The sequence below is a fragment of the Callithrix jacchus genome, chromosome 5 (assembly GCF_049354715.1).
Source record: "Callithrix jacchus isolate 240 chromosome 5, calJac240_pri, whole genome shotgun sequence".
In the NCBI taxonomy this organism is placed as follows: domain Eukaryota; kingdom Metazoa; phylum Chordata; class Mammalia; order Primates; family Cebidae; genus Callithrix; species Callithrix jacchus.
Window position 1 is genome coordinate 109,470,687 of NC_133506.1, and position 25,792 is coordinate 109,496,478.

At 39.8% G+C, this 25,792-nt stretch overlaps 1 protein-coding gene across 3 annotated transcripts in view; it reads right to left on the reverse strand.

Moving 5' to 3' along the window:
- DGKE (diacylglycerol kinase epsilon) overlaps positions 1 to 23,946 on the reverse strand; it is a 33,136-nt gene extending 9,190 nt beyond the window's left edge. For 2 of the 3 annotated variants that reach the window (XM_035301141.3, XM_002748398.8), the window contains exons 1-9: positions 23,560 to 23,946; positions 22,790 to 23,271; positions 15,092 to 15,251; positions 12,699 to 12,818; positions 10,413 to 10,556; positions 9,606 to 9,763; positions 9,223 to 9,274; positions 2,569 to 2,682; positions 837 to 908 (exon numbers count right to left, since the gene is read on the reverse strand). In XM_035301141.3, the coding sequence (XP_035157032.1) occupies positions 837 to 908; positions 2,569 to 2,682; positions 9,223 to 9,274; positions 9,606 to 9,763; positions 10,413 to 10,556; positions 12,699 to 12,818; positions 15,092 to 15,251; positions 22,790 to 23,253 (1,284 nt within the window). In that variant the 5' untranslated portion in view covers positions 23,254 to 23,271; positions 23,560 to 23,946. The remainder of the gene's footprint in view (positions 1 to 836; positions 909 to 2,568; positions 2,683 to 9,222; positions 9,275 to 9,605; positions 9,764 to 10,412; positions 10,557 to 12,698; positions 12,819 to 15,091; positions 15,252 to 22,789; positions 23,272 to 23,559) is intronic. The other variant, XM_008997322.5, reaches the window with a different exon arrangement.
- Between the last annotated feature and the right edge of the window lie 1,846 nt (positions 23,947 to 25,792).

A 25,792-nucleotide genomic window follows, 5' to 3' on the forward strand; every position in this document is an offset into this window, starting at 1 on the left:
TGAGTCACTGCACCCGGCTATGATCCTCTTTTTAACAGACAATCTTGTTCTTTTACGCCATGGCTACCCATAGGCTTTGAGCTAAACATTATGCCTAACAGCAACATTTTCCCTTGGCTAATGTATAATCAGGCTCCTTACTCTCTGCTCATTGTCTCTTTTCCCAAGCTGTTTATGATCTCTTTTTATTTATTTTATTATTTCTAGGTTTCTCTGAATTAATGTTTTTGTTGTTGCTATTAACCATTACAGATTCCTTCTGGAATCAAGCAAGGAATACATATAAGACTGCCATATCATGTCAGAGATGCTGTCACAATAAGCAATCATTAATATTTTGTTTTTACCACTTATACATTTTTATTTTGGTATGTAAGAGAGATACCCCACAAAAGTAATCTGAATTAAACTTTTCATTTAAACTTCCTCTGCGACTTTATGTTGAGTCAGGCACGGTATTAGATAACTGTAAATTATTTATCATGTATGAATGGAGGCCATTCACCCTAATAGTTAAACAGACTCTGGATTTACATAAATCTGAGTTCACGTCCTGATTACATGTGCATTTAGGCATTAAATTAGAGAATCTGGGCAAATTCATTTAAAATAGTTTTATTTTCTGTATAATATGAATACAATACATGCCTTAATAGAATTGTGGTGAGAATTTAGAGGGACAATGTGTATAAAGCATGTAGCAAAGTGCCTGGCACACAAATAAATCTATATATATGCTGACAAAATGTATTAACAAAAAGTTTAGCATTTCTGTTTTAAAAATCTTCATAATTCAGAGACCACCTAAAACTTTTAAAAAAGTGTTAGTAGCTTACCTCAACTTTTTTATTCAAATCTTTACATTCTTGTACTAAACAATCTTTGGTTCCATAGAATAAGTAAACTGCCTATGAAAAACAGACAGAAAATATGATATTAAAATAATCTAACCCTTTAAACATTAAGAAAAAAACCACTGTATCAAAGCTGCCTGATAAGAATGTTGAATGAAGCACATTTTCCTTACGTGGACTAGATGCTGATGAAAAGAAGGGCAACTGAAAAGGGATACTTTTGGTGTGCAACCTCTGGCCCTAACCAACACCTCCATTCTAGTAATTTTAAAGGGTAAAATTGGAAACCATGAGGAGCAGCAATGGTAATATATAATTAAAAAACAATGTACAAATGCCTTTAACATATTACAGATACTTTTGGCATCATTAGTTATTTTACATTTTATTCTCTTATGCTATTAATAGTTTAAAATTTCTAGGTGAACTCTGGTACAGTAGATGAGATGCTACTCATCCTTCTTTTTGGAAGATGACAATACAGGCCATTCCATTTGGGTTAATTAGCTTCTTTCTCAGGGGAAATGTGGGATAGAAGTGATTTTTTTCTAAATGGTGTTTTCACCCAATTTATCAAAAATGTATTTGATAAAGAAATATATTTGAATTAGACAATTCCATTTTTCTTAGTACTTCAGATTACTTAAGGACAGTAGAAATGCAGATTAATCCAGCAAACATTTTTCTAATCACTTTTGAATACAAAATCACTTTTGAATACAGAAAGGTTGATATAAGCACTGAGATAAGTTAATTATCAATTGACTAAATAGCAATACTTATTACATTAGTAACTATATTAATAAAAGGAAGTTATTTTAAAATTTGAAATACTTGTAAAACAGAACCAGGAATACAATTGCTTTGCATTTATTTTTGGTATCCTGTTGGTCAATCATCAAATGTCATTAAAAAAATTCCTAAGCAAAACTCCAGCAAGGGAATCAACTGTACTGGAAACCAGAGATGACCTTAGTTCAAAGCTGGGGCAAACAAACTGCTCCTTTCTTTATCTCATCTGCCTTTTGGAGGTTTTTCAAACCAATGAAATCTTTTCCATTAATTACTTTATCAAAAATTTATTCTGCCTAAAATTTCCTTCCAATTTTAGCTGCCATTTAAGATAAGCTAACACATACTCCATTTAGTTACTATCTAAGCAAAATATACTATAAAGCATCCCAAATTTGAATTTTCAAAATTTGTTAGAGTTATAAAATACATTGATAAAGTTTTTTTGTTTTTTGAGATGGAGTTTCATTCTGTTGCCCAGGCTGGAATGCAGTGGTGTGATCTCAGCTCACTGCAACCTTTGCCTCCCGATTTCAAAGGATTCTCCTGCCTCAGCCTCCCAAGTGGCTGGGATTATAGGCACCTGCCACCACACCTGGCTAATTTTGTATTTTTAGTAGAGACGGGGTTTCACCATGTTGGCCAGGCTGGTCTCAAACTCCTGACCTCAAGTGATCCACCTGCCTCCGCCTCCCAAAGTGCTAGAATTACAGGCGGGAGCCACTGTGCCCGGGCTGATAAAATCCATTTAAAGATCTAATTAATAAAAAAGATCTGATTTGACAGTCCTACACAAAACAGAGCAGGTAAATATTTCTGTAAGTTAGTTCAATCTGAATCTAAGAGTGCTAAATATAATTGAACTATTGATTTTTACTGTACCTTCGATGATAAGCAGGAAATGTTATTTTATCCAACACACCTTATTAAGAATTCTGCTAGAAAACAGAGATGGTGCCTTCTCACGATGAGCATGAAAATTGAGAGCCATGAGAGCATCAGGTCCAACAGAAAAATAGTTGTTCATTGTGAATTCCTGTGAGAAAGGGTAAGAATAAGCAAGGTTAGGCTTAGGTTCCACCTAAGCCTGAGTCATAATTAAATGTCAGTCTTAGTCTTGTATGGCTATTTTTTTTTTTTTGAGCGTTTCGCTGTTGTTAACCAGACTGGAGTGCAATGGCACAATCTTGGCTCACCACATCCTCTGCCTCCTGGGTTCAGGCAATTCTCCTGCCTCAGCCTCCCGAGTAGCTGGGACTACAGGCGCGCACCACCATGCCCAGCTAATTTTTGTATTTTTAGTAGAGATGGGGTTTCACCTTGTTGACCAGGATGGTCTCGATCTCTTGACCTCGTGATCCACCTGCCTCAGCCTCCCAAAGTGCTGGGATTATAGGCATGAGCCACTGCCCCTGGCCTTGTATGGCTATTTTATACTGTCTGGTGAAGTTACCAGAAATAAAGCTTCCGTTCAAGGCTGATAACTACGGTTGTAAATTTCATCTTCCATTTCTGTTTTATATGCTACATCTCACACCTTACCATCTACAATGGCTCTACTTGATGCTTCCAGACTATTTACGCCTGTGTTCCCATTACATTTGCTTTTCACATTTATCATAACCTCCAAGTTCTCAGCTTCTATTAGTCCTAACCTAGGCTACTGGTCTCCCCTTAATTTATCTTACTTCCCAACGTGGCCTGGATTCCAAGGTCAATCATTTCAATGACTGTACTCAACACCATCCTTTGCTCCATCACCCTTTTACCTCTTCTCATCTTAGCCTTACTTGTTAATCTTCTCTAAGTCAAACTGTTTTCTCTGTTCTGCTTCCAGGTTGCTGGACACTGGAGGTAAGAATCTTATAATTATGATCCTGTTACAAAGTTATTTCCAAGGATAGCTGGCCACAATCACTAATAGGGCACAGTAATCCTATAGATGACTCATTTCCTCTGTTTCCTAGTGTTTATTTCAAAACGTACAACTCTCGTCAAGTCCCTGATAACCAGCCCCCACTTGCCTTTGTTATGTTCAGATGATCTTTATTCTTGCCTCACTGAAAAAAGTGAGATCAGGTATGAATTCTCATGCTTTCTTTCTGCCATCTAAAAGTTCTGACTTTTGCTCTTCATCCTTTTGATGTTAAGTCTAAATTTGGTCACCTGTTCTTTTCATCCTTTTCCCATTCATCTCTTATGGAACTGTGATTCAAGAAATTTCTGTCTCTTCACTGCCAAAATATAATTTTCAATCCTAGTTGTTTACAAAAAACCCCCGTAAACATCTTAAGTAAAATATGTCAATGTACATTAATTTGTCTTTATTTTTTAACTGAATTTTTTTCCCCCAGTTTCCTAGGGGTCCTGTATTCGGAAACTAAAAGTATGGCAACATAAGCTTCATGAAGGCAAGGCCTTCATCATTGAAACTCCAGCACCTAGGACAGTGCCTGGCACCAGGTGGGCACAAAATACTTGTGTGAATATATAGAGAAATGAAGTTCCCTCTTGTATTTGATTGTTTAGATGTTCTTCTATAGAGTTAAGGAGACCCTACCTGATTGTAGTATATTTATTTTTAATGACATATCCTATTTAATGATAGCAAATGGCTGAGAATATGTCTTCTTATTTGAATCATCTAAGAGGTGTGAAACTTTGTCCATCTTTCTTCAGAGGAATGATCTCTGATAAATATTTTTAAATACTCAGCTCCGCTTTATTACAAAGTAGTAATACATCCTGGTATGAATGAGAAATCTATCATTTATTTTTTGCATATCCATCACCTCAAACATTATCATTTATCTGTGGTGAGAACATTTAAAATCCTCTCTTTTAGGCTGAGCATGGTGGTTCATGCTTGTAATCCCAGCACTTTGGGAGGCTGAGGTGGGATGATTGCTTGAGCCGAGGAGGATGAGATCAGCCTGGGCAACATAGGAAAATCCTGTCTCTATTGAAAATAATAAAAAGAAAATTAGCTGGGTGTGGTGGCATGTGCCTTTAGTCCCAGTAACTAGTGAGGCTAAGATTGGAGGATCACTTGAGCCCAAGAGGTATAGGCTGCAGTGAGCCATGATGATGCCACTGAACTCTAGCTTGGTCAACGGAGTGAGATCCTGTCTCAACAAAATAAAAAAATCCTCTCTTTTAGCAATTTGAAAAAATATATTATTATTAACTATAGTCACCAAGCTGTAAAATAGCAGAACTGATTCTTCCTATCTAACTAAAACTTTGTACCTATTAACCAATGTCTCCCCTTTATCCATCTACTCTCCTACCCTCTACGGCTTCTGGTAACCACAATTCTACTCTTGAGTTTGATTTTTTTTTAGATTCCACATATAAGGGACATCATACAGTATTTGTCTCTCTGTGCCTGGCTTATTTATTTAACATAATGTCCTCTAGGTTCAGTCACATTGCTGATAATGATAGATTTTATTTTTTCTTAAAGTCTGACTAGTTTTTCATTGTGTATATATGGCATATTTAAAAAACCATTCATTCACTGATGGGCACCTAGGTTATTTCTGCATCTTGGCTATTGTACATAATGCTGCAATGAACATGGGAACACGGACCTCTATTTGATGTAATGATTTCAATTCCTTTGGGTATGTATCTATAAATAGGATTGCTGGAACATATGGTAAATCTAGTTTTAGGTTTTTGAGAAACCTCCATATTGTTTCCCAAAATGGTTGTACTGATTTACAATACCAACAGTGTACAAGGATTCTCTCTTCTCCACATCTTTGCCAACCCTTGTTATTACTGACCAATGAAATAGGATAGAAAACCCCAAAATAAATACACATATCTACGGCCAACTGATTTCTGACAAAGGTGCCAAGAACACACAATAGGGAAAGGACAGTCTCATCAATAAATGGTACTGGGAAAGCTGGATAGCCACATGTAGAACAATGAAAAAATCAACCCTTATCTCACCCCTTATAAAGAATCAACTCAAAATAGATTAAAGACTTAAAGGTACAATCTGAAACTACTAAAGTACTAAAATATAAGGAGAAAGCTTCATGACATTGGCCTGGGCAGTTATTTTTTTGATATGACCCCAAAAACACAGGCAATAAAAGTAAAAATAGACAAAATGAATTGCATCACACTAAAAAGATTCTACACAGCAAAGGAAAACAATGGAGTGAAGTGAAGAGGCAACCCACAGCTTAGAAGAAAATATCTGTAAATCATACACTCCATAAGGAACTAATATCCAAAAGGTAGAAGGAACTCAAGCTACTCAATAACAACCAATAACCCTACTAAAAAATGGGCAAAGGACTTGAAGACACATTTCTCAAAATACATAAAAATGGCCAACAGATACAGGTTCAGCATTCCTAAAATGAAAATCTGAAATCTGAAATGTTCCCAAATCTGAAACCTTTTGAGCATTGACATGACACTCAAAGGAAATGCTCATGGGAGCATTTTGGATTTCAGCTTTTCAGATTAGAAATGCTCAATGGGTACATATTCTGCAAATACTCCAAAATAAAAAATCAGAAATCTGAAATACTTCTGTTCCCAACAATTTTTGTGGATAAGGGATATTCAACCTGTATATGAAAGAATGCTGAACATTTCTAATCATCAGAGAATTGCAAATGAAAACCACAATGAGCTATCACTTCACATCTGTAAGATTGGCTACTATCAAAAAGAGACATCTTTAATGTTGGCATTTCAGGCACTATGATAACTGACAAATACTTTTGAGCACAGGAACAATTTTAAATGATCTCTTAATACATTCTCTATTTTTTTATGTTCAATTTTTTTTTTTGAGACAAAAATCTGTCACCCAGGCTGGAACACAGTGGTGTGAGGCTCACTGCAACCTCTGCCTCCCAGGTTCAAGCAATTTTCCTGCCTCAGCCTCTTGAGTAGCTGGGATTACATGCGCCCACCACTACGCCAGGCTAATTTGTCTCAAACTCCTGACCTCAGGTGATCCACCCACCTTGGCTTCCCAAAGTTCTGTGATTACAGGCATGACCCACCATGTCTGGCCATTTCTTGATTTTTAAATTTTAAATATTACTTGCTGTATTCTTTTTCTTTTTAGAGATGGAGTTTCATCTGCACTTTCTCACTCAGGCTGTAGTGCAGTGGCATGATGATAGCTCACTGCAGCCTTGAACTCTTGGGCTTGAGCAATGTCTCTGCCTCAGCCTCCCAAGTTACTGGGACTACAGGCGTGTGCCTCCATGTCCAGTTCCTTTGCTTTCTGTTGTATTTTCTAAGTGGTGTCTTCAACTGTACTTTCCAATCGGATACTGAATTTTAGTTTATAAGAGGCTTTTTTGGGATGTGTGTTTCTGAATGTTCCTTTTATAGAATGCTATTCTATTAATACTTTCATTTTTCTCTGAAAACGTTAGTCCTGCTCCCTGAATTGCTGGACTGTGTTTCCTATAATTCTTTCTTTTGGTTTCTTTGGGGCTCTCTCATGGTAGAGGCTTTCCTTAAATGCTTGTTTGTGCCTCCAATCCTTAACTGTATATGTTCATGTTTTAAGAATAAGGTATAAAAGGCCAACTGTGAACTCTGCATCCAAAAGCAGGTCTTGCTAGGGGATAAGCTTCATTATAGAACTAAAGTGCAAAAATCTGGTCCTTTTGCTAAGGGACACCCAAATATCTTGGGCAAGTTAGCTTCCCCAGAGAAAAATCCTCTCTGTCACTATTCTTGAACTTGAGTGGATGAAAAGGGCCAGTAATCTCACTTTGCATTAAATCTATTTTTGGTATGTCTTTAGCTGGCTAGAGTCTCTATAGCTTAAACTTTCCAGAGTAAACCTTCAATCTACTACCTGAGTTGAGGAGGGTAGTAAATGACTACATGAAGCTGGGGAAAGGGGAAGTGATCTAAGGGACAAACAGCTTCTTCAGCTCACTGTTTCTATTTTCAGACACACTGTATACTACTGCTCTCTGAGTGATGTGGTGACCTGAATTCCTAAGCCTTTGCTTGGTTCTGCTCAATAAACTGGTTTCTTTCTTAGTTTTCTGCAGTGTAGGTACTTTTCAGCTTTTTTCAATATGCTAACCTTCCTAGTTTTGGCTTCTTAAAGACTGCTGTGATCTCTTTGTCCTTAAGGTTTTGTGCCTTCTCAAATATCTACACAAGATCTTTATCACCATTTTAGAAGGATTTTAGTGGTAAGGACACAGAGAAGCAGAGAAACATGTGTCAGTGTTCCCCAAATGCTCTTCTTTAAAGTCTGCATTATTCTGTTGTTTATCACCCATCTATTGCAGTTCTCGTTCTGTTTTCTCCTTATTTACTTATTATATTCTTTAGTTTCCTTTCATGGCCTCTCAATCCGTGTCATCTAAATATATCTATTTTTGAAATGTAGTTCCTGTCTGGGCACAGTGGCTTATGCTTGTAATCCCAACAGTTCGGAAGGCTGAGGTGGGAGGATTGCTTGACCGTAGGAGTGTTCAAGTTCAGCCCGGGCAACAGAGGGAGACAAAACAAAAACAAAACTATCTGGACATGGTGGCACATGCTGGTGGCCCTGGCTACTTGGGAGGCTGAGGTGGGAGAACTGCTTGGGCCCAGAGGTCGAGGCTGCAGTGAGCTGTAATCACAACACTGCACTCTACCCTGAGTGACAGAGCGAGACCCTATCTCCAAAAAAAAAAAGATGTAGTTCTTGGCCCTCTTTTCCCCTCTCACTCCCCACATTCTCTCATGCATTCTCAGCATTTAAACAATTACCAAAAATAAAGTTTCAGTTCAAAGGCTGATAACTAGGGACTTGAATCTCACAACTTGGGTTACTCCCCTTGCCTCCACCCTGGTTTATTTTACTTCCTAACCCAGTCTGGATTCCTCAGGTTGCATCTCTAGCTCTGTCTTTATTCCTGAGCAATAAGCCTAAACTTCCAACTTCTTCAATACTTCAAAGACTTTTAGATTGATATGCCCAATAACTATCTTATTTTCTTCCCAAGTAAACATGAAACTTGGTATTTTTCTTACAGTAGTTTCCATATATCCAGTTATAAAAACTAGAAATCTAGAAGTAATATGTATGTTCTCTCTTCCCTTTATACTAATCAGTTGTCAAGTACTGATGAATTCTACCTCTAAAATGTCTTTGCATTGTCCTCATCCTAATTCTCCCTAGTGCAGGCTTCCATGCTATTTTCACATTATCTCCAGAGTATCTTTTAAAAATGTAGATCTGCTAGCTCTGTATTATTTGCTACTTGCTAACCATGCTTTGCACTCTCACCTCTATTCCCTCTGCCTGGTAAGTCCTTTGCTTTTTTAAGGACCAACTCCCATATCACTTTCTCTGAATCTTCTCAGCCTGATCAGCTAGGGCAGAACTAACCACACCTACACCCTGTTCTCTCCCATGACACATTTTCAGTTCAGCTTGTGAGGTAAGCTTAGAAGTTTCTGTTCTGCTCTATAGCCAGCTCCCTTGAGATAAGCACCAGGTCTCTGTATCTCACCACAAAGTGCCGAATCTTGTGCAGTGAAGCTGAAACTACTTCCAAGTGAAGCACTAACAACATACCTTAGGTTTTCTCAAGTTGTAGTATCCTTTATTTGTTACTTGAACTTTCCATCTAAAAAACAGAAAAAAAAACCCCAGCACTTTTTACAATAAACCTTGTACTCTGGATATCTGAATAAATGAGGGTTTTCTATTAAAATACCATCTAAAAAAGTAACCACATATATATGAGCATGCAAATTTAGGGATACATACTCAGTATAACTTATTACTTTGACTCTTACATAATAAAACAAAACACCAGCATCTATGTGTAAGTACAACTAATAGCGTCTTTCACATTTAAGTTATATGCTACTTTTCATCCGGACAAGTCTTCGTTTTCAATCAAACAATTATGACTAAATCTCAAGAAATCTACTTTTTGGAGAAATGTAACTTACCGATCTAGTTTAATTCCATCTGCTTCCATTACATTTCGTAAGACCTGTGCAACTGGAATTTCTCCAGCATAACCTGCACCCCAACCCAATGTATTTGATAGATCGTTGCCTGTTCCCAATGGCAAGACTGCAACTTGTGGAATGTACTTTTCTTGTCCCTAGAATATAGAAGATATATTTTAGATTTTTCTCTGCAGAGTATTTACTGGGTAATAATATTTTGTAAAATTTAATAAGATCAAAGCAGTAAAGATACAAATATAACAACTGTAGGTTGTTTTGCTAAAGCTTGTAATAAATGCATATCAAAACATCTCATTCTTAACTATTTAAAACTGGCAATGTCTAATATTCACCTGCATAATAAAAAACATAAAGCAAAAATATTCTATATTAGGTTGGGTATGGTGGTTCATGCCTGTAATCCCAGCACTTTGGGATGCCAAGGTGGGAGGACTGCTTGAGCCCAAGAGTTTGAGAGCTACCCAGGCAACATGGTGAAACCCTGTCCCTACAAAATACAAAAATTATCCAGGTGTGGTAGTGAACACCTATAGTCCCAGCAACTTTATAGGCTGAGGTGGAAGGATTGCTTGAACCTGAGAGATGGAGGTTGTAGTTAGCTGTGTTTGTGCCACTGCATTCCAGCTTGGGTGACAGGGTGAGACCGTATCTCAAAAAAAAAAAAAAAAATATATATATATATAAAATATAAATATGTGTGTGTGTGTATGTGTATATATATATGTATATGTATAGTATATTTATCTCAGAAGTCCTTCTGTAGTAGTTTTTAAAGACTAATACCTTAATCTTCATGTCATCAACTGCATCCAGGACCCAGCCCACAGTCCCATCCCCTCCACAAACAAGTACTCGAGCTGAATAATATGGAAGAAGAGTACAGAGTTGTAGGGCTTTGATAGGAGGAGTTTTAGTTACATCAAAAATCTAGAAACAAAAGAAAAAGAAAAGTTATTTTTATCCAACATTTTCCTTCATCTCTCAAGATGATTTCCCTCTAGATGAGTAGAGATATAGTTAAATAACACTACTGGCTACTACGTATTTGTCTTTAACAATATGCCAGGCACTGTGCCAGACCCTTTCTATTCATTGTAGCTCATCCCCACACTGACTCTATAAAGCAAGAGTTAGCCTCAGTCTTGAGCTGGAAACTGAGCTGCAGGAAGGTTAAATCACTTGCCTGTGATTCTCCAGGTAATTAAATGCTGAAATACAAATTCAGGCTGGGCATGGTAGCTCACGCCTATAATCCTAGCACTTTGGGAGGCAAAGGTGGGTGGATTTCTTGAGGTCAGGAGTTTGAGACTAGCCTGGCCAACATACTGAAATCCTGTCTTTACTAAAAATACAAAAATAAGCCGGGTGTGGTAGTGTGCCCCTGAAATCCCAGCTACTCAGGAGGCCGAGATAGAAGAATCACTTGAACCTGGGAGGCAGAAGTTGCAGTAAGCCAAGATCGTGCCACTGCACTCCAGCTTGACAGAGTAAGACTCTGTCTCAAAAAATAAAAATAAAAAAAATTAAATTTATAGTTTATCTATTATACCACATTACCTCCTTCCTGTTCACATAAACCACAATGTGCTAAGTTCACCTTTAACTAGTGTTTCATATCTTATACTGGCTTAAAAAAAAAATCACCAGTACAAGTTAGTATAAATTTCTGGAAGGCAATTTTGCAATACATAGAAAATGATGTAAAAATGCAAGTAACTTTGATAATCCATAATTCTGTCAATGATCCTAGAAAAAATATTTCGGTAGACAAAAATGTCCAAAGATATGTATAAAAATATTCACTGTGGCATTACTTATAATACAATCATAGAGACAGTGTTACCCTTCAACAATAGGAGACTGGATAAATAATCCATTCAATTATTCTAGTTGTTAAATATGTAATTATGAGGACTATGTAGAAACAAGGAAAAATATTTATACTATTAAAGTTAAAAAAATCAGAATGTAAATTTGTATATAGATTATTGTTATAGTACTGTTAATATGCAAAGTAAATGCATAGATAATTAATGGAAAGAACAAGAAAAAAGAAAACCAATGTATTTGTATGGGGAAATTGCAAATGATTTTTCCTTTATTTTTTATAATTTTCTTAAACTGTATAATATTGAAAGAGTAAAAAATACAAATTGGAAGGACAAAGTTACTGCATTTCTAATTGTTACACAATGTGTTGTTTAATTTTCCTTTTTTTAAAATTAGTGGTTTTTTTTGTATTTTTTTTGTTTTGGGGTTAACTTTTCAAAGTTGCTAGTTGTACATTCAATCTTAACGATCCCTTTTATTTTTAAAACTGGGTGTAATTTACATAAAAGATTTGCCCATTTGAAGTGAACAAGTCAGTAACTTTGATTAAGTTCACTGAGCTGCGCAACCATCACCATCATCCAGTTTAGAACATTTCTGTTGCTTCAGTAAGATCCCTCAATGTCCATTTGCACTCACTCCCTATTTCCAGCCCTAGCCTCAGGCAACCAATAATCTATTCTCTACTTCTAGGGATTTGCCTTTTCTAGACAGGTCACATAAACGGGATCATACAATATAAAGTCCCTTGTATCTGTCTTCTTTCACTTACTATGTTTTTGAGGTTCATTTACTGTAATATGTTTGTATCAATAGCTTGTTCCTTTTTGTCATTTAATGGTATTCCATTGTATCGATACATCACATTTTGTTTATCAACTCACCAGCTGATGGACAGCTGGGCTGTTTATGCTTTCTGGCTATCATGAATAATGCTGCTATGAACATTTTTTTGTGAGAAACATGTTTCACTTCCCTTGGGTAGATTCCTAGTAGAGGAATTGCTAGGAGATGAAATAAATTTATGTTTAACTTTTTAAGAAACTGCCAAGATGTCTCCCAAAAAGGTTATATCATTTTATATTCCCACCACAGGAGTTCCTGTTTCTCCACATATTTAAACAGCTGATCTTTTATTCTTTCCTATGATCAGGATTAGTGACTTAAGCATTAGTAACCATTGCATTTTAGGGAAAATGAAAACATTAATAAAAAAAGGAAATTTTTTTCTTTAGTTACCTGAACTGGATTCAACAAGATCCTAAATTCTCCCAACAGTCCTTCTCCCATGTTAGTTCCACTACGAGAGTTGGCAAGGATTATTAATGGGGTCCACTGCTTTCCAAGCTTAGAGGCTAGCTAAAAAAAATTGCCATTAGGGAAAAGGGTTTAGTATCTCAGAGATGACAAGCACATTTTCCATGCCTTGATTATAGTGGTGCTGTAATTTGCTGTAATGAAAACAACTACACCAGTTCTTTCAATTCAATATAAAAATCAAAGAATTCTACGAATGGAAGGGAACCTCAGCAATTAACTAATTGAACCTCTCATTCAATGTTTAGTTCTCTTCTACATTATTCTAGATAAAGTCATCCAGCATATGCTCAGAAACTCACATAAGGAACTTACTAATAATGCAGCCCATTACACTGCTACATCAAATTATCAGAATGTTTGGACTTAAGTTGAGTTGAAAATATGTCCTTCCATAACTTTCAGCCATTCATAGAATAGACACTGATTTTCTCTCATCTTTTACCTTGATTTTCCTTTACTGGATGTATTCTAGCATATTTTGCAAGCTTTTCTTTTTTTGAGATGGAGTTTCGCTCTTGTTGCCCAGGCTGGAGTGTGATGGCACTATCTTGGGTCACTGCAATCTCCGTCTCCTGGGTTCAAATGATTCTCCTGCCTCAGCCCCCCCGAGTAGCTGGGATTACAGGCATGTGCCACTGTGCTGGCCTTTTTATTTCTTTTTTAAAAATGGGGTACTTAGATTAAAAACATCTGGATTTCTAATAGCTTAAAGTCAAATGCAATTAATGTTTTTCACAATGTAACCATTTCTTCTTCCCTTCTCCTTATAGATGTAGCCATTAATGAAGTTATTCTGTGGTTTTACTTAGTGATTCTCCTCTCTTGTGATTTCGGATTAAACTCAGATAAATAAGAGATTTGTACATTTTAAAAAAGTGTCGGCTGGGCGTGGTGGCTCACACCTGTAATCCCAACACTTTGGGAGGACAAGGTGGGAGGATCATGAGGTCAGGAGTTCAAGACCTGCTTGGCCAACATGGAGAAACCCCATCTCTATTAAAAATACAAAAATTAGCTGGGCATGGTGGCACACGCCTGTAATCCCAGTTACTCTGGAGGCTAAGCAGGAGAATTGCTTGAACTGGGACCTGGGAGGCAGAGGCTGTAAGTAAGCCAAGATCATGCCACTGCACTCCAGCCTGGGCTAAAGAATGAGACTCTGTCTCAAAAAAAAAAAAAAAAAAAAAAAAAAAGTGTTGGGCCAGGCGCAGTGGGTCATGTCTGTAATCTGTAATCCCAGCACTTTGGGAGGCAAAGGTGAGTGGATCACTTGAGATCAGAAGTTCGAGACCAGCCTGGCCAACATGGTGAAATCCCGTCTTTACTAAAAATACAAACATTAGCAGGGCGTGGTGGTGCATGCCTGTAACCCCAGCTACTCTGGAGGCTAAGGCAGGAGAATTGCTTGCACCCAGGAGGCACAGGTTGCAGTGACCCAAGACAGCACCACTGCACGCCACCATGTGCAACAAGAGCAAAACTCTGTTTTGCACAAAAAAAGTGTCAAAAACTGTTAATGTTTGAAAATTTAAAAACGTCCCTTTTCTTGCAGGAATACTGACAAAAGTGACATTTAAGACATAAAATCTTAATTTGGAAAAGGTACAGTTTGAAAATAAAATAGTTCAATTATTTTGGTATATCCAATTAGAAAATAAATCTATAAATTTAAGACTGAGAGACACAGTAATAGTTACGTCAACTATGAACAGTTGTCAACAAGTTTAATGTTCACCATTATTTGTGGGAACATTTAATGTGCAAAGTAAACTTTAGGAACCCTGTATAAAGTTCCAAATAGAAAAGTATTTTTAGAATAAGGTGTGAGGACAATCTATATTTTCTTTTCACTGACAATAATCATGAATCCCAAACCTGGCTCTCCATCAGAATCATCTGAGGACCTTAAAAAAAAAAAAAAAAAAAAAAAGAAGATGAATTCCTGGACCTACCCTAGACCTACTAAATGAAATATGGCAAGGAAAGTACTACTCAGAAATCTGTATTTTTAAAAAGCTCCCTAAATTATTCAGATGCAGGCAATGATATAGAAACCACTAATAGAACATTTCCAATTTCCTTTTAGACATGAAAGAACTCAAAAGACCAAATTTTTGACCCATCTCTAGGAAGTAGGTAGGGTTTTATGGCTTACCATAATGGCATTTTATTTCCCTCCTTGGTCTTGATCTGTTATTTAAGTTTATTTTATTCCCGGCACCGATTCTTCTTACATAGTCTTAACCATCTCAAACAATGACTTAAGCAGCTTTTTAAAAATCAATCATTTAAGAGAAATAAATTCTACTTACCACTTCATAATCTGTTTTTTTGTCTTTACGCATCTGATTAATGGAGGTTAAATAACTTGGTGGAATGATTAGGTTTTTGAATTCTCCAAAATCACACTTTTCATTCTTTAAACTATGTTTCATGCACTCATCATGTACTGTCTTCTGGCACCAAATGCACCTGAGGGAAAGAAGAAACAAGCTTAATTAATTAATTTTAAACCACAATCTCACTGATAACCCACAAAACAATCATTTTTGCTAAAAAATAAAACAGTAATTTTATCACTACTTACCATAAAATTTGGCAAATAAAAGATATATAACTCTATGTGCACAGTGAAATGGAGCAATAAGGTTTTTTTCTTTTTATGCCCCAGGGTATACTAGTCAAGCTTTAGGAGCAATAATATTTGAACATATTTGGCAGTTTAATCGAACAGTATTTCCTTTTTTGTTTTTTTGAGACAGACTGGAGTGCAATGGTGCAATCTCAGTTCACTGCAACCTCCACTTCCTAGGCTCAAGTGATTCTCCTGCCTCAACTCCTGAGTAGCTGGGATTACAGGTATGCGTCACTACTACCCAGCTAATTTTTGTATTCTTAGTAGAGACAGGTTTCACTATGTTGGCCAGGCTGGTCTTGTATTCCAGACCTCAAATGAGCCACCCACCTCGGCCTCCCAAAGTGCTGGGATTGCAGGTGTGAGCCACTGTGACCAGCCTGACAGCATTTCTTAAAGTGTTGCTTGGGTCCCCCAAGATCCATTCAGGCCCCCAAGATCTGTGAGGTTAAAATTTTAATACTACTACTAAAGAGTTATTTCACCCTCATCCTCTCAAAAATGTACAGAGGAGTTTTCCAGAAGCTTTATGACATGTGCTATGACAACAGAAGCAAATATGATAATCTAGCTGGAGTATCAGTGAAAGAAACGTACAAAAATTTAAAACAATGTAACTCACCTCTTCATAAAAATAATTTATGCTATTATTTTAAAATATTTTAAAAATTTATCAGTTTTAATTTACGGCATGGTAAATATCAATAGATATAACCTACAGAAACAAAAGCTGATCTAAAACAATAGCTTTATATATATTTGTGCTCTGGCTGAAATGTAGGTTCATGAGGCCTTAAGTCCTTGCTATTTAAATGTCCCACTGACATGGGCCCTTGAAGAGTTCCTCAGGGTCCAGCTTGAAAAAATCTCTTAACTTGTAAATATAAGTACAACAGTGTGTTTTGTCAATTAATATGAAAATAATTCACGTTTGCTTTTGAAATAGACATAAGAACATTTTCATTTGGATTTGCCTCTATGTTTGGACCCAATTCTTAAAACAAGCTGAGAACAGACCTAGTAAAGGTCCTGGGTTTCTATTATTAATCTGCTAAGTATTTAATCCACTCTCGGATAAGACAGATATGACTGGACAGATAAAGCAGGCCACCAGAAAAGAGTGGTTATAATTAAATAAATAATAATAAAAAAAAGAGGATAAACATTTTTTTTCACCCAGAGGTCCTCTCTTGGCCTTCTATTTTAAGCTGTTTCTTCCTTTTGGATGTTCAGATTTGTCAAGTACTTAGTGCTGTTTACTTGACTACTATTTACTGCTAAAAGAAAGAGTTCTCTGCATAAACTGTTACAGAGAAACGAAAATAATTTGTATAATCACATTTGTTGATTGTAAACTAAACTTGAGTTAGTATAATACACTGGTTATGTGGTTAAGGTATCATATCTCTACTTACTGGTCTACCATTAACTTTAAAATAGTATATTACCATCAAAAGCAATCAGAAAGGATACCCCTGAATTATTTCATAATGGTTTCCTCCAGGAAGAAAAATAGGACTGAGGAATGGGAAGGATATTAACTTTTCAGCCTACATATTTTTTTGTATGTATTCCTTGACAGCCTAAAAACCAGAATATATTCATGAACTCTTGTATAAATTTTGAACATTGTTTTAAATGATACTAGCTTATGCTTGAGATACCTCAGCGAACACAGTGAGGCTGTCTCAAACAAACAAAACAAGACAAACAAACCCCTGCATTAATCTGCCCAGAATTAATCTGGTATATTATGAAGAATTAACCTTCCTCCCTCCCCCAAAGAGTACATGTCCTAGAAAAATTCACAAATTAATATTTTCTATCCCCAATAAATTTGTGACAGAACATTTACCATTTACTAAATTCTTATAAATTTCAGAAAAGTTTTTTTTTTTTTTGAGACAGAGTTTTGCTCTTGTTGCCCAGGCTGGAGTGCAATGGCACGATCTCCACTCACCACAACCTCTGCCTCCCAGGTTCAAGTGATTCTCCTGCCTCAGCCTCCCGAGTAGCTGGGATTACAGGCATGTGCCACCACGCCTGGCTAATTTTGTATTTTTAGTAGAGATAGGGTTTTTCCATGTTGGTCAGGCTGGTCTCGAACTCCTGACCTCAGGTTATCTGCCCATCTCTGCCTCCCAAAGTGCTAGGATTACAGGTGTGAGCCACCACACTTGGCCCAGAAAAGATTATTTTAACCAAGATAATAGCTATTATGAGCCTTTGCTCTATAAAGGTAAAGCTAAAATGCTTACTAGGGCCACCAGGTACAGTGGCTTATGCCTGTAATCCCAGCACTTTGGGAGGCCAAGATAAGATGATCCCTTGAGCCAAGGAACTTTGAGACCAGCATGGGCAACATGATGATACTCCCATCTCTACAAAAAAGAAAAAAACTGCCAGGCATGGTGGTATATGTCTGTAGTCCCAGCTACTTGGAAGGCTGAGGTGAAAGGATTGCTTGAACCTGGGAGGGTGACACTGCAGTGAGCCATAATCATACCACTGCCTTCCAGCCTGGGCAGTATAGAGCAAGACTTTGTCTCAAAAAATAAAATAAAATAAAATAAAATAAAATGCTTATTAATTACTCACTATCACATTCTTCTTTAGAAATACCATATTCAAACCTGAAGCCTAGTCTCTACATATTTTTTTTTTCAAGCCTAGTCTCTTTATATTTTTTTTTTCTCAGCTCACTGCAATCTCCACCTCCTGGGGTCAAATCATTCTTCTGCCTCAGCCTCCTGAGTAGCTGGGATTACAGGTGCCTGCCACCACGCCTGGCTAAGTTTTGTATTTTTAGTAGAGATGGAATTTCACCAGGTTGGCCAGGCTGGTCTCGAACTCCTGGCCTCATGATTTGCCTGCCTTGGCCTCCCAGTGCTGGGATTATAGGTGTGAGCCATCATGCCCAGCCACATATGTTGTCAGCATTTAACAACCTAGATTTCAAACTCACTGGAAAGATAAGACATTACTAAATGTCTTGATATTTCAGCTTTAGCATCATGTCATTGGGTAATTGCTTATGATCTTTCTATTCTGAAAAATTTCAAACTTTCAGAGAAGTCACAAGGATAGCAAAACGAATACTCTAAGCCCACCTTTCATGCTCATTCTTAATTAACATCATCTCCCACTCTCTTTCAATATAAACTCATATAATTACTAAATCATTTGAAAGTAAACTGCAGACAGCATGAGATCCCACCCTTCAATATTTCAGCAAATATATTTTAAAAGCAATAATAGTTTCCTTGCTTTTTAAAATATTTTACTCAAAAAATATTTTTACAGGTATGCCTACCACCTACATTCTTCTGTTAACATCTTCCTGTAATTGCTTTGTCACGTTTCTATCCATCCATTAACCCATCTTATTTTTAATGTTTTCAAGTAAACTGAAGATATTAGAATACTTCCTAAATACATCAGCAAATAGGCTTATCACTATCTAGAATTTGTGATTTATGTTTTTTCCTTTTGAGTAAAATTTACATACAATGAAATGTACAAATATATGTACTTCCTGAGTTTTGATAAATGAACATATGAAACTAAAACCCTTATCAAGATCTAGAAAGTTCCTCCATATGAAAATATGGAATGCTTCACAAATTAATATGCCGTTCTTATGCAGGAGTATGACTGCTTTATTTAAAAAAAAAAAAGGTTTAACAAGGCTCATTTCCTCTAAAAAATAAGCCGTTCACAATAGCTCTCTTCTTTAGTGTCCTGGAGGCAGCTAATTATACACAAAGTTGAGAGGGTCATTTATGAGAGTCACAGTAGAACAGGGTTCTGCAAACTGCAAATATGTCTGCCATCTGATTTTGTGAATGAAGTTTTACTGGAACACAGGTAAACCCACTCATTTATGTATTGTCCATGGCTGGTTTTGTACTGTAACTATGGCAGAGTTAAGTAATTATGACAGACAAAATGGTTGGGAAAACCTAAAATTCTTTTGGCTCTTTATAATAAGTTTGTCCATCTTTGCTCTAGAAGATGATTTGGTATCTTTCACTGTTTCAGATAATTAATGAAATGAATAAACACATACCAATGGAATATAGAAACAAAATTCATGATCAAAGCTGAGACTAATGACACTGAGGCCCATGTAACTGCCTTCTGAGAGTCAGCAGCTTTGTTTCACTAAGCACAGTATTTGTGTGTGAGGCGTGGGGTGGATGTAATAAATGGAAGGTCCTATAAATTAAAAAGCACTTTAAGTTCTTTCTCTCTTAATGAGACAGAACACTACAAGAAACAAAGGTTCATTTGATAAATATAATGATGTAAAAATATAACCTAATTCCTATTTTAGTCAGAAGAGAGGTAAGAAAAAGAAAAGGAAAAACAGGGAAATAAGATACTAGGTGCAGAAATACATTATAGTGGTTGGAGGTAGAAACAGGAACACACAAAAAGAAAAAATCCACAGGCAAAGTAGACTCTAACACAGTGTCTAGTACAAAAATAGATGCTCAGTAAGTATAATGACTGAATGAGTAAAAATTAAAGGGCCTTTCTCACATATTCTGCAGGCTTTAAACTCAGTTATCTCTCATTAGTGTCCTTTGAAATGCTAACTTGTCTGCCGAGTTCAATCACTTCCCTAAGAATGTGATGCAGACATGGAAGAAGCCCTCTTCAAAGATAGATAAAATCCAGAGAAGGACTGTCTGGTCTGTGTTTAAAGGTTTTACGTAGCTATTTATTTTGTTTTTCTTTCCAAAATATCTCATTCCTACAAAAGGTCACGGGAGACTGTAATCCTGTATAAAACTATTTGCAAACATAAATCAGTTCAGAACATTGTAGAATATGTACAACTTAAGAATACTGTGCTCTCTTGGGAATAATAAACATCTAAATTACACAGAGACAATTTCTATTATGGGGTAAAGGGTATTTAGGAAAAGAAGATCTATTATCACAAACATTCAGTGTGCTCAATGGGAGGACACAAAATTAAAGACAAAGGTGCATGTTTTTAAAGACACATAAATATAGCAGGTGTTTTCCATCTTTAGAAGGACCTGTAGGGCCTGTTAAAACCAAGATTGCTGGCCGGGCGCGGTGGCTCAAGCCTGTAATCCCTGCACTTTGGGAGGCCGAGGCGGGTGGATCACGAGGTCAACAGATCGAGACCATCCTGGTCAACATGGTGAAACCCCATCTCTACTAAAAATACAAAAAATTAGCTGGGCACGGTGGCGCATGCCTGTAATCCCAGCTACTCAGGAGGCTGAGGCAGAAGAATTGCCTGAATCCAGGAGGTGGAGGTTGCGGTGAGCCGAGATCGCGCCATTGCACTCCAGCCTGGGTAACAAAATCAAAACTCCGTCTCAAAAAAAAAAAAAAAAAACCAAGATTGCTGATGTCTAGCCCAAGTTTCTGATTTAGTAGGTTTGGGGTGTGGCTAGGGTTGCCAGAAAAAAAAAAAGGCAATGCCTAGTTAAATTTGAATTTCAGAGAAACAACAAATACTGCAATATTTTATTTTTATTTGCTAAATCTGGCAACCCTAGTTTGCATTTTTAACAGATTTTGAAGGGATGCTGATGCTGCTGGTCTAGGGACCTTACTTTGAGAACCACTGAGATATAGGATATTATGTTATCACCAAGAAGGAAAAACTGGGGGATGAGGGAAGGTGAGTAGATCAGGCAAGAGTTGCTGGGGGAAAGGACAAGGACAAGGGGTGTCTTTAAGGATGCCTAGAAGCTAGCCAGAATATTAAAGAGAGGAAAGCTTTGAGCAAATGGGCCGAAATGTCAGAAAATGCCTGACATTTAAAGGAAATCACAAGAAGCTTGGTGTTGTTGGTGCATAAAGCTTCATGCAGTTGGTGTTAGGTAAGACTAGAAGGGAAGAGGCTAGAGAGTACTAGGACCTTATGTACCCTGTTAATAAGCACTGAGGGGGTTTATACTGTAAAACAATCAGCTTACATGATGGGGAGCAATTTAAAGAGTTTTAAGCAGGGCAGGGACTTGATCAGATTTGCATTTTTAGAACGATCATTTGGGTGGAGGATCAGAGGCACTATGATTATGTGTTCAGGAGTATTTGAAATACAGTTATTTATGGAAACCATTTTTAATCAAATTCTGCACAGACACAGAGACCGCTGGAGGCTGGCTACACCAGAGAAGGGAAGGAAATAGAACAATACTCAATTCATTATGAAATTTATTTGAAATCCCTGCTAACTTGGCTCTCACTGATGCCAGAAGGACAGAATTTAATTTATATAGATGCCAAATAAAAATGCATGGTTACAAAACTTTGTAGTTTTCTAGAATGTATTATTTTGACCATTTATTCTTAAGCCTCTTTGATAATGTGTAAATTAATTTAAAATAAGACTTAAAAACAGGTATTGACATTATATAGCACTCATGCTAACGAGTTTCTGCCAAAAAAATTAAAAAGCAGCTTCCTATTTACTGCCTATTTCAGCTTGTAAGCATGTTTATGGGCCCTTCTACTTGTCAGAAACTCATTACAATGATGTCCACACTTAAGGCTCAAAGGAAGCTAGGTGTTAGTCTGGAGCTGGAAATCCTGGAGGCCCGTCCTATCTTACCAGAGTAGACCTAACGAGCTTTAATTTTCTCAACTGTGAACTGAGTTGAATGTAACATTTGCAAAGCAGCATTCTCCTTTACCAATCTCCAAAATCAGCTAAGGATATCGTCACCTATGTTCAGACAATATTTAAGGACAAAAATGTGTTGTCCAGTGTGTATATAAAAGACATTAAAATATTGTTGGCTTAATCAAGGTAACTTATCTAAGATTCTACATGTCCTGAAAGACCAGGCGTCAAAAGGAATATTCCTATCAGTGTTCTTTTTAAGTCTATTTTACTATGGTAGCAACAGCTATATTAGCAAAAGATATAAAAGTGCCGCCTTGGAATGACACTTGTTTTCACTGTACATTCATAGTACAAAACCTGTGATACATCAGTTTTGTGGCTGGAGGGAAAAGTTAATTTGTCTGTATTTCCGTTTTCCTTATTTAAAATAAGATAATCGATAGGAACAAAAGCTCAAATATACCGTGGCCACGAAGCAGGTGCCACTTAGAAACCTCTGCAATGACGTTAGGAGCCAAGTTTTATTACTCAAAAGGGTAGGCTGGCTGAGGAATGGAGGCTGGACGCCTCATCTCAGCAAATGACCACTGCAAAGCTGCCACACTTGCAAAAACCCAGGGACGTTTATTTATTAGCTTGTTTCCTTGAAATGAGTGTAGGCCATCTGCCGAGATTAAAGCAGGCCTCTACACCACTCTATGAAATCCTGACTTCCACGGCGCATTCTGGGACAGTGGGTGTCCACGGAGGCCCTACCTGTAATCGCAGAGCTTGGGTTGGCTGCCACACTGCTGCTTGCAAACCATACAGTAACTGCACAGGGGCACGTTGCCCCGGATCCAGTGGTGGGGCATGGCGTCCAGGACCTTGCTGTCATTCTTGAGCATAATCTCCTTGCACTGAAAGCGCTTGTCGGCCTTCTTGAGGCAGTCCTCATCCACACGGAGCCCGCAGCAGTCGCAGAAGGCGCCCTGCAGAATGTGCTGCGCACACACGCAGCAGTAGGTGGGCTGGCTGAACAAATCCGTGTCGCGCCACCCGTGCTTGCTCTTGCGGAAGATGTCCCTGCGGTGCAGCTGCCTGCGCGACCGCTGGAGGCTACACCAGAAGGTGATGAACACAGGCAGCAGGACCGAGCACAGCGTCCATAGGATCAGGTGCCCATCCGCAAACAGGCCCTCGGAGGGCGAGCCTGGCGCCGGCCGCCTCTCCTCTTCCATCTTCTCCAAGGACGGTGCCTAAAGATGAAAGAAACAGGCGGCTGCACCCCGTGCTCGCCATCCCTTCCCCGCCCCCTTCCTGCCTTTCCGGGGCCAACGCGGGCGCCCTCAATCCAGGTGGCTCCGCTCTCCCCAGGACGGGCCAGCACTTCGTCCCCCGGTCTCCCGGGACCTGCCGCCCCGAGAAGGTGACGTCCAGCCGTCACGCTCCAGTCCCCACTCCCCAACCCGCCCCACGTCGGGAGCGCGTCCGGGAGCCCAAGACTACTGCTGCTGCTGCTGCTGCTGCAGTCGCCGCCTCCTCACCTCGCCGCCGGTCAGACCCAGGAAAAGGCGCAACACACGGGGGCAAGCTGCTCTCCACCGAAAAGCCTGGCGTTCAGGCCACGCGACGCCGATCGGCGCCAGTAACCTTCGGCCCAGGCCTCGCACTCCCCGCCTGGGCGCTCAGCCGCTCCGGGCCCGGGGCGCGGTCTTTTCCCGGGCCCTGCCCGCCCCCACGCGTGGCCCGGCACCCTTGCCCCTCTCGGGATGTCTCCGCAGACCTGCACCGCGCCCGTCCTCGAGCCCCTACCTAGCGCGGGCGGAGGCGCGGTTCCCGGCCAGGCCTCAGCAGCCCTCGCGCAGGAGCGCGACACTGCGCCGCGGGCGGCGATGAAGCCGGGCGCGGTGAAAGCTAGAGGCTTGAGCCTCACACACGCAGCTGCGGCGCGCTGGGCTATGAGCTGGAGGCGGGGCCTGTGGCGGCGAGCCCAGTGGTTACGCGGAGCCAGGGCTGACGGGCGGGCGGAGGTGTGAGGTGGGAGGGGAGACAGACAGACTTGAGGGGGCGGGGCCGTGGAGAAAGCTGGAGACATAAGAAAGGGGCGGGGCCCTGCGGATGGGGGCGGGGCCTAGAGGAAGCGGGCGGAGTAACAGTTGGGCGTTAGAGAGGACGGAGGGTTGAACGCCAGACTGTTATCAGAAAATTCTGGGGCGCCGACGGCGGGGAGGGCCGCGAGCATCCTCCCGGCGGCACTGGAACCTCGCGGGGTCCGGGGGCCGCGCCCTTGCCCTTCTCCCGGCGCGGACACGAGTGCTCCGGGCTTAAGCCGAACCTCTTGCCTAGGCCGCGGCCGCCTGAGAAGCCCACGCGGACTGGAAATCACGGGAGGTGGCGGCCTGCGCGGCGCCGCCCGCCATGGCCGCGACAGGCTTAAGTTGATGCGGCGGCCGCAGTAGCTCAGACCCGGGCGCAGGCTGGCGCGGAGGCCGAGGGGGAGCGGGGCCGCAGCCCGATGGTCGCCGCTGACCCGGAGTCCTGCCGCGGTTTCCGCCCCCTGCCATGGCGGGCGGTCCTTCCCTCCACGCCCCCGCTGCCCGCGCCCGCCAGCGCCCGGAGCGAGAAAGGGGAACAGCGGGAGCCGGGGACCGCCGGAGATGGGAGCACGCCTAGTGCTGCTGTTGTCCCACCTCAGAATCCGGAGGAAGGCCCGCTCCCGGACTTAGCCGCGACCACGCGGGATGCATGCAGCCTGCAACACGTTAGCGACCCGGAGAACGCGGACGGGTAAGCACCGCCGTTCAGCACCCCCGAAGAAGCACGGAGTCCAGAGGGCACAGGCACCACCCCAGCACGCACAGCTCCACCCAGCTCTACTCCACGGCTTCCTTTCTACCACATACATAGGAAGAGGAGCCAGGGACCACTTGATCCTTGAAGACTTCCTCCAGCAGAAAGGATGGAAAGAAAACCCACACCAAAGCAAGGACCCAAAGGAACAGAAAAGAAATGCATAGATTATAGGAAAACTGCAAAGAAATACCTGATAATATCTTCCAAAGGATTAGGGAAGACATGACATTCATTAAGAATACACATAGAGATAGATGTATATATGTATGTGTGTATGTAAATGTTACGTGTGCATATATATGCATATGTACGTGGGCATATGGGTATTAACTGTAGAAGGTAAAGCTAGACACTAGTAAAAGTGGTAAGAGCAGATTTTAGTCAATAATATACTATTGGAATAGGGAAGAAAGTACTTCGTGAACGGAATTGAGCTTTGTGCAGAAGTGATTGGGTGTTTCAGAGGGAGAGAGTGGCAGTATGGAGATGAGCAGGCACTCAGTAGTCAGGAAAGTGAAAACTTGCAAAAGTTGGGTCAGTGTAAATAAGGTTAGGCTACCGTGCCTGTTAGGTGGTTGTTATGGGAGTTAGGGTCCTATACTCCCACAGGAACTGGGAGATAGGCCCTGTGCTTCCTGGTGATTGTATGTTGAAGAAATGGCTTTCAGGTTTTTGAGAAGGACACTGTGTAGGAGACATATCCCAAAGAGACAGAGGTAGGATTCACAAATGTTTAGTTTGTTGTTGTTAACTATGAGAAAGGGACATCAGGTGCTCCTTGTAAGGTGTTGCCAATAGCCAGCAGTGAGTTCTTTTGGCAGCTTTCCCAGGCAGACACTTTAGGGGGTGTGGGGTCATCCTACAGATGCAGCTTTGAGTTGTTAGAAATGATGTGTTTAAGTCTTTTAATATAGGGGGAAGGAT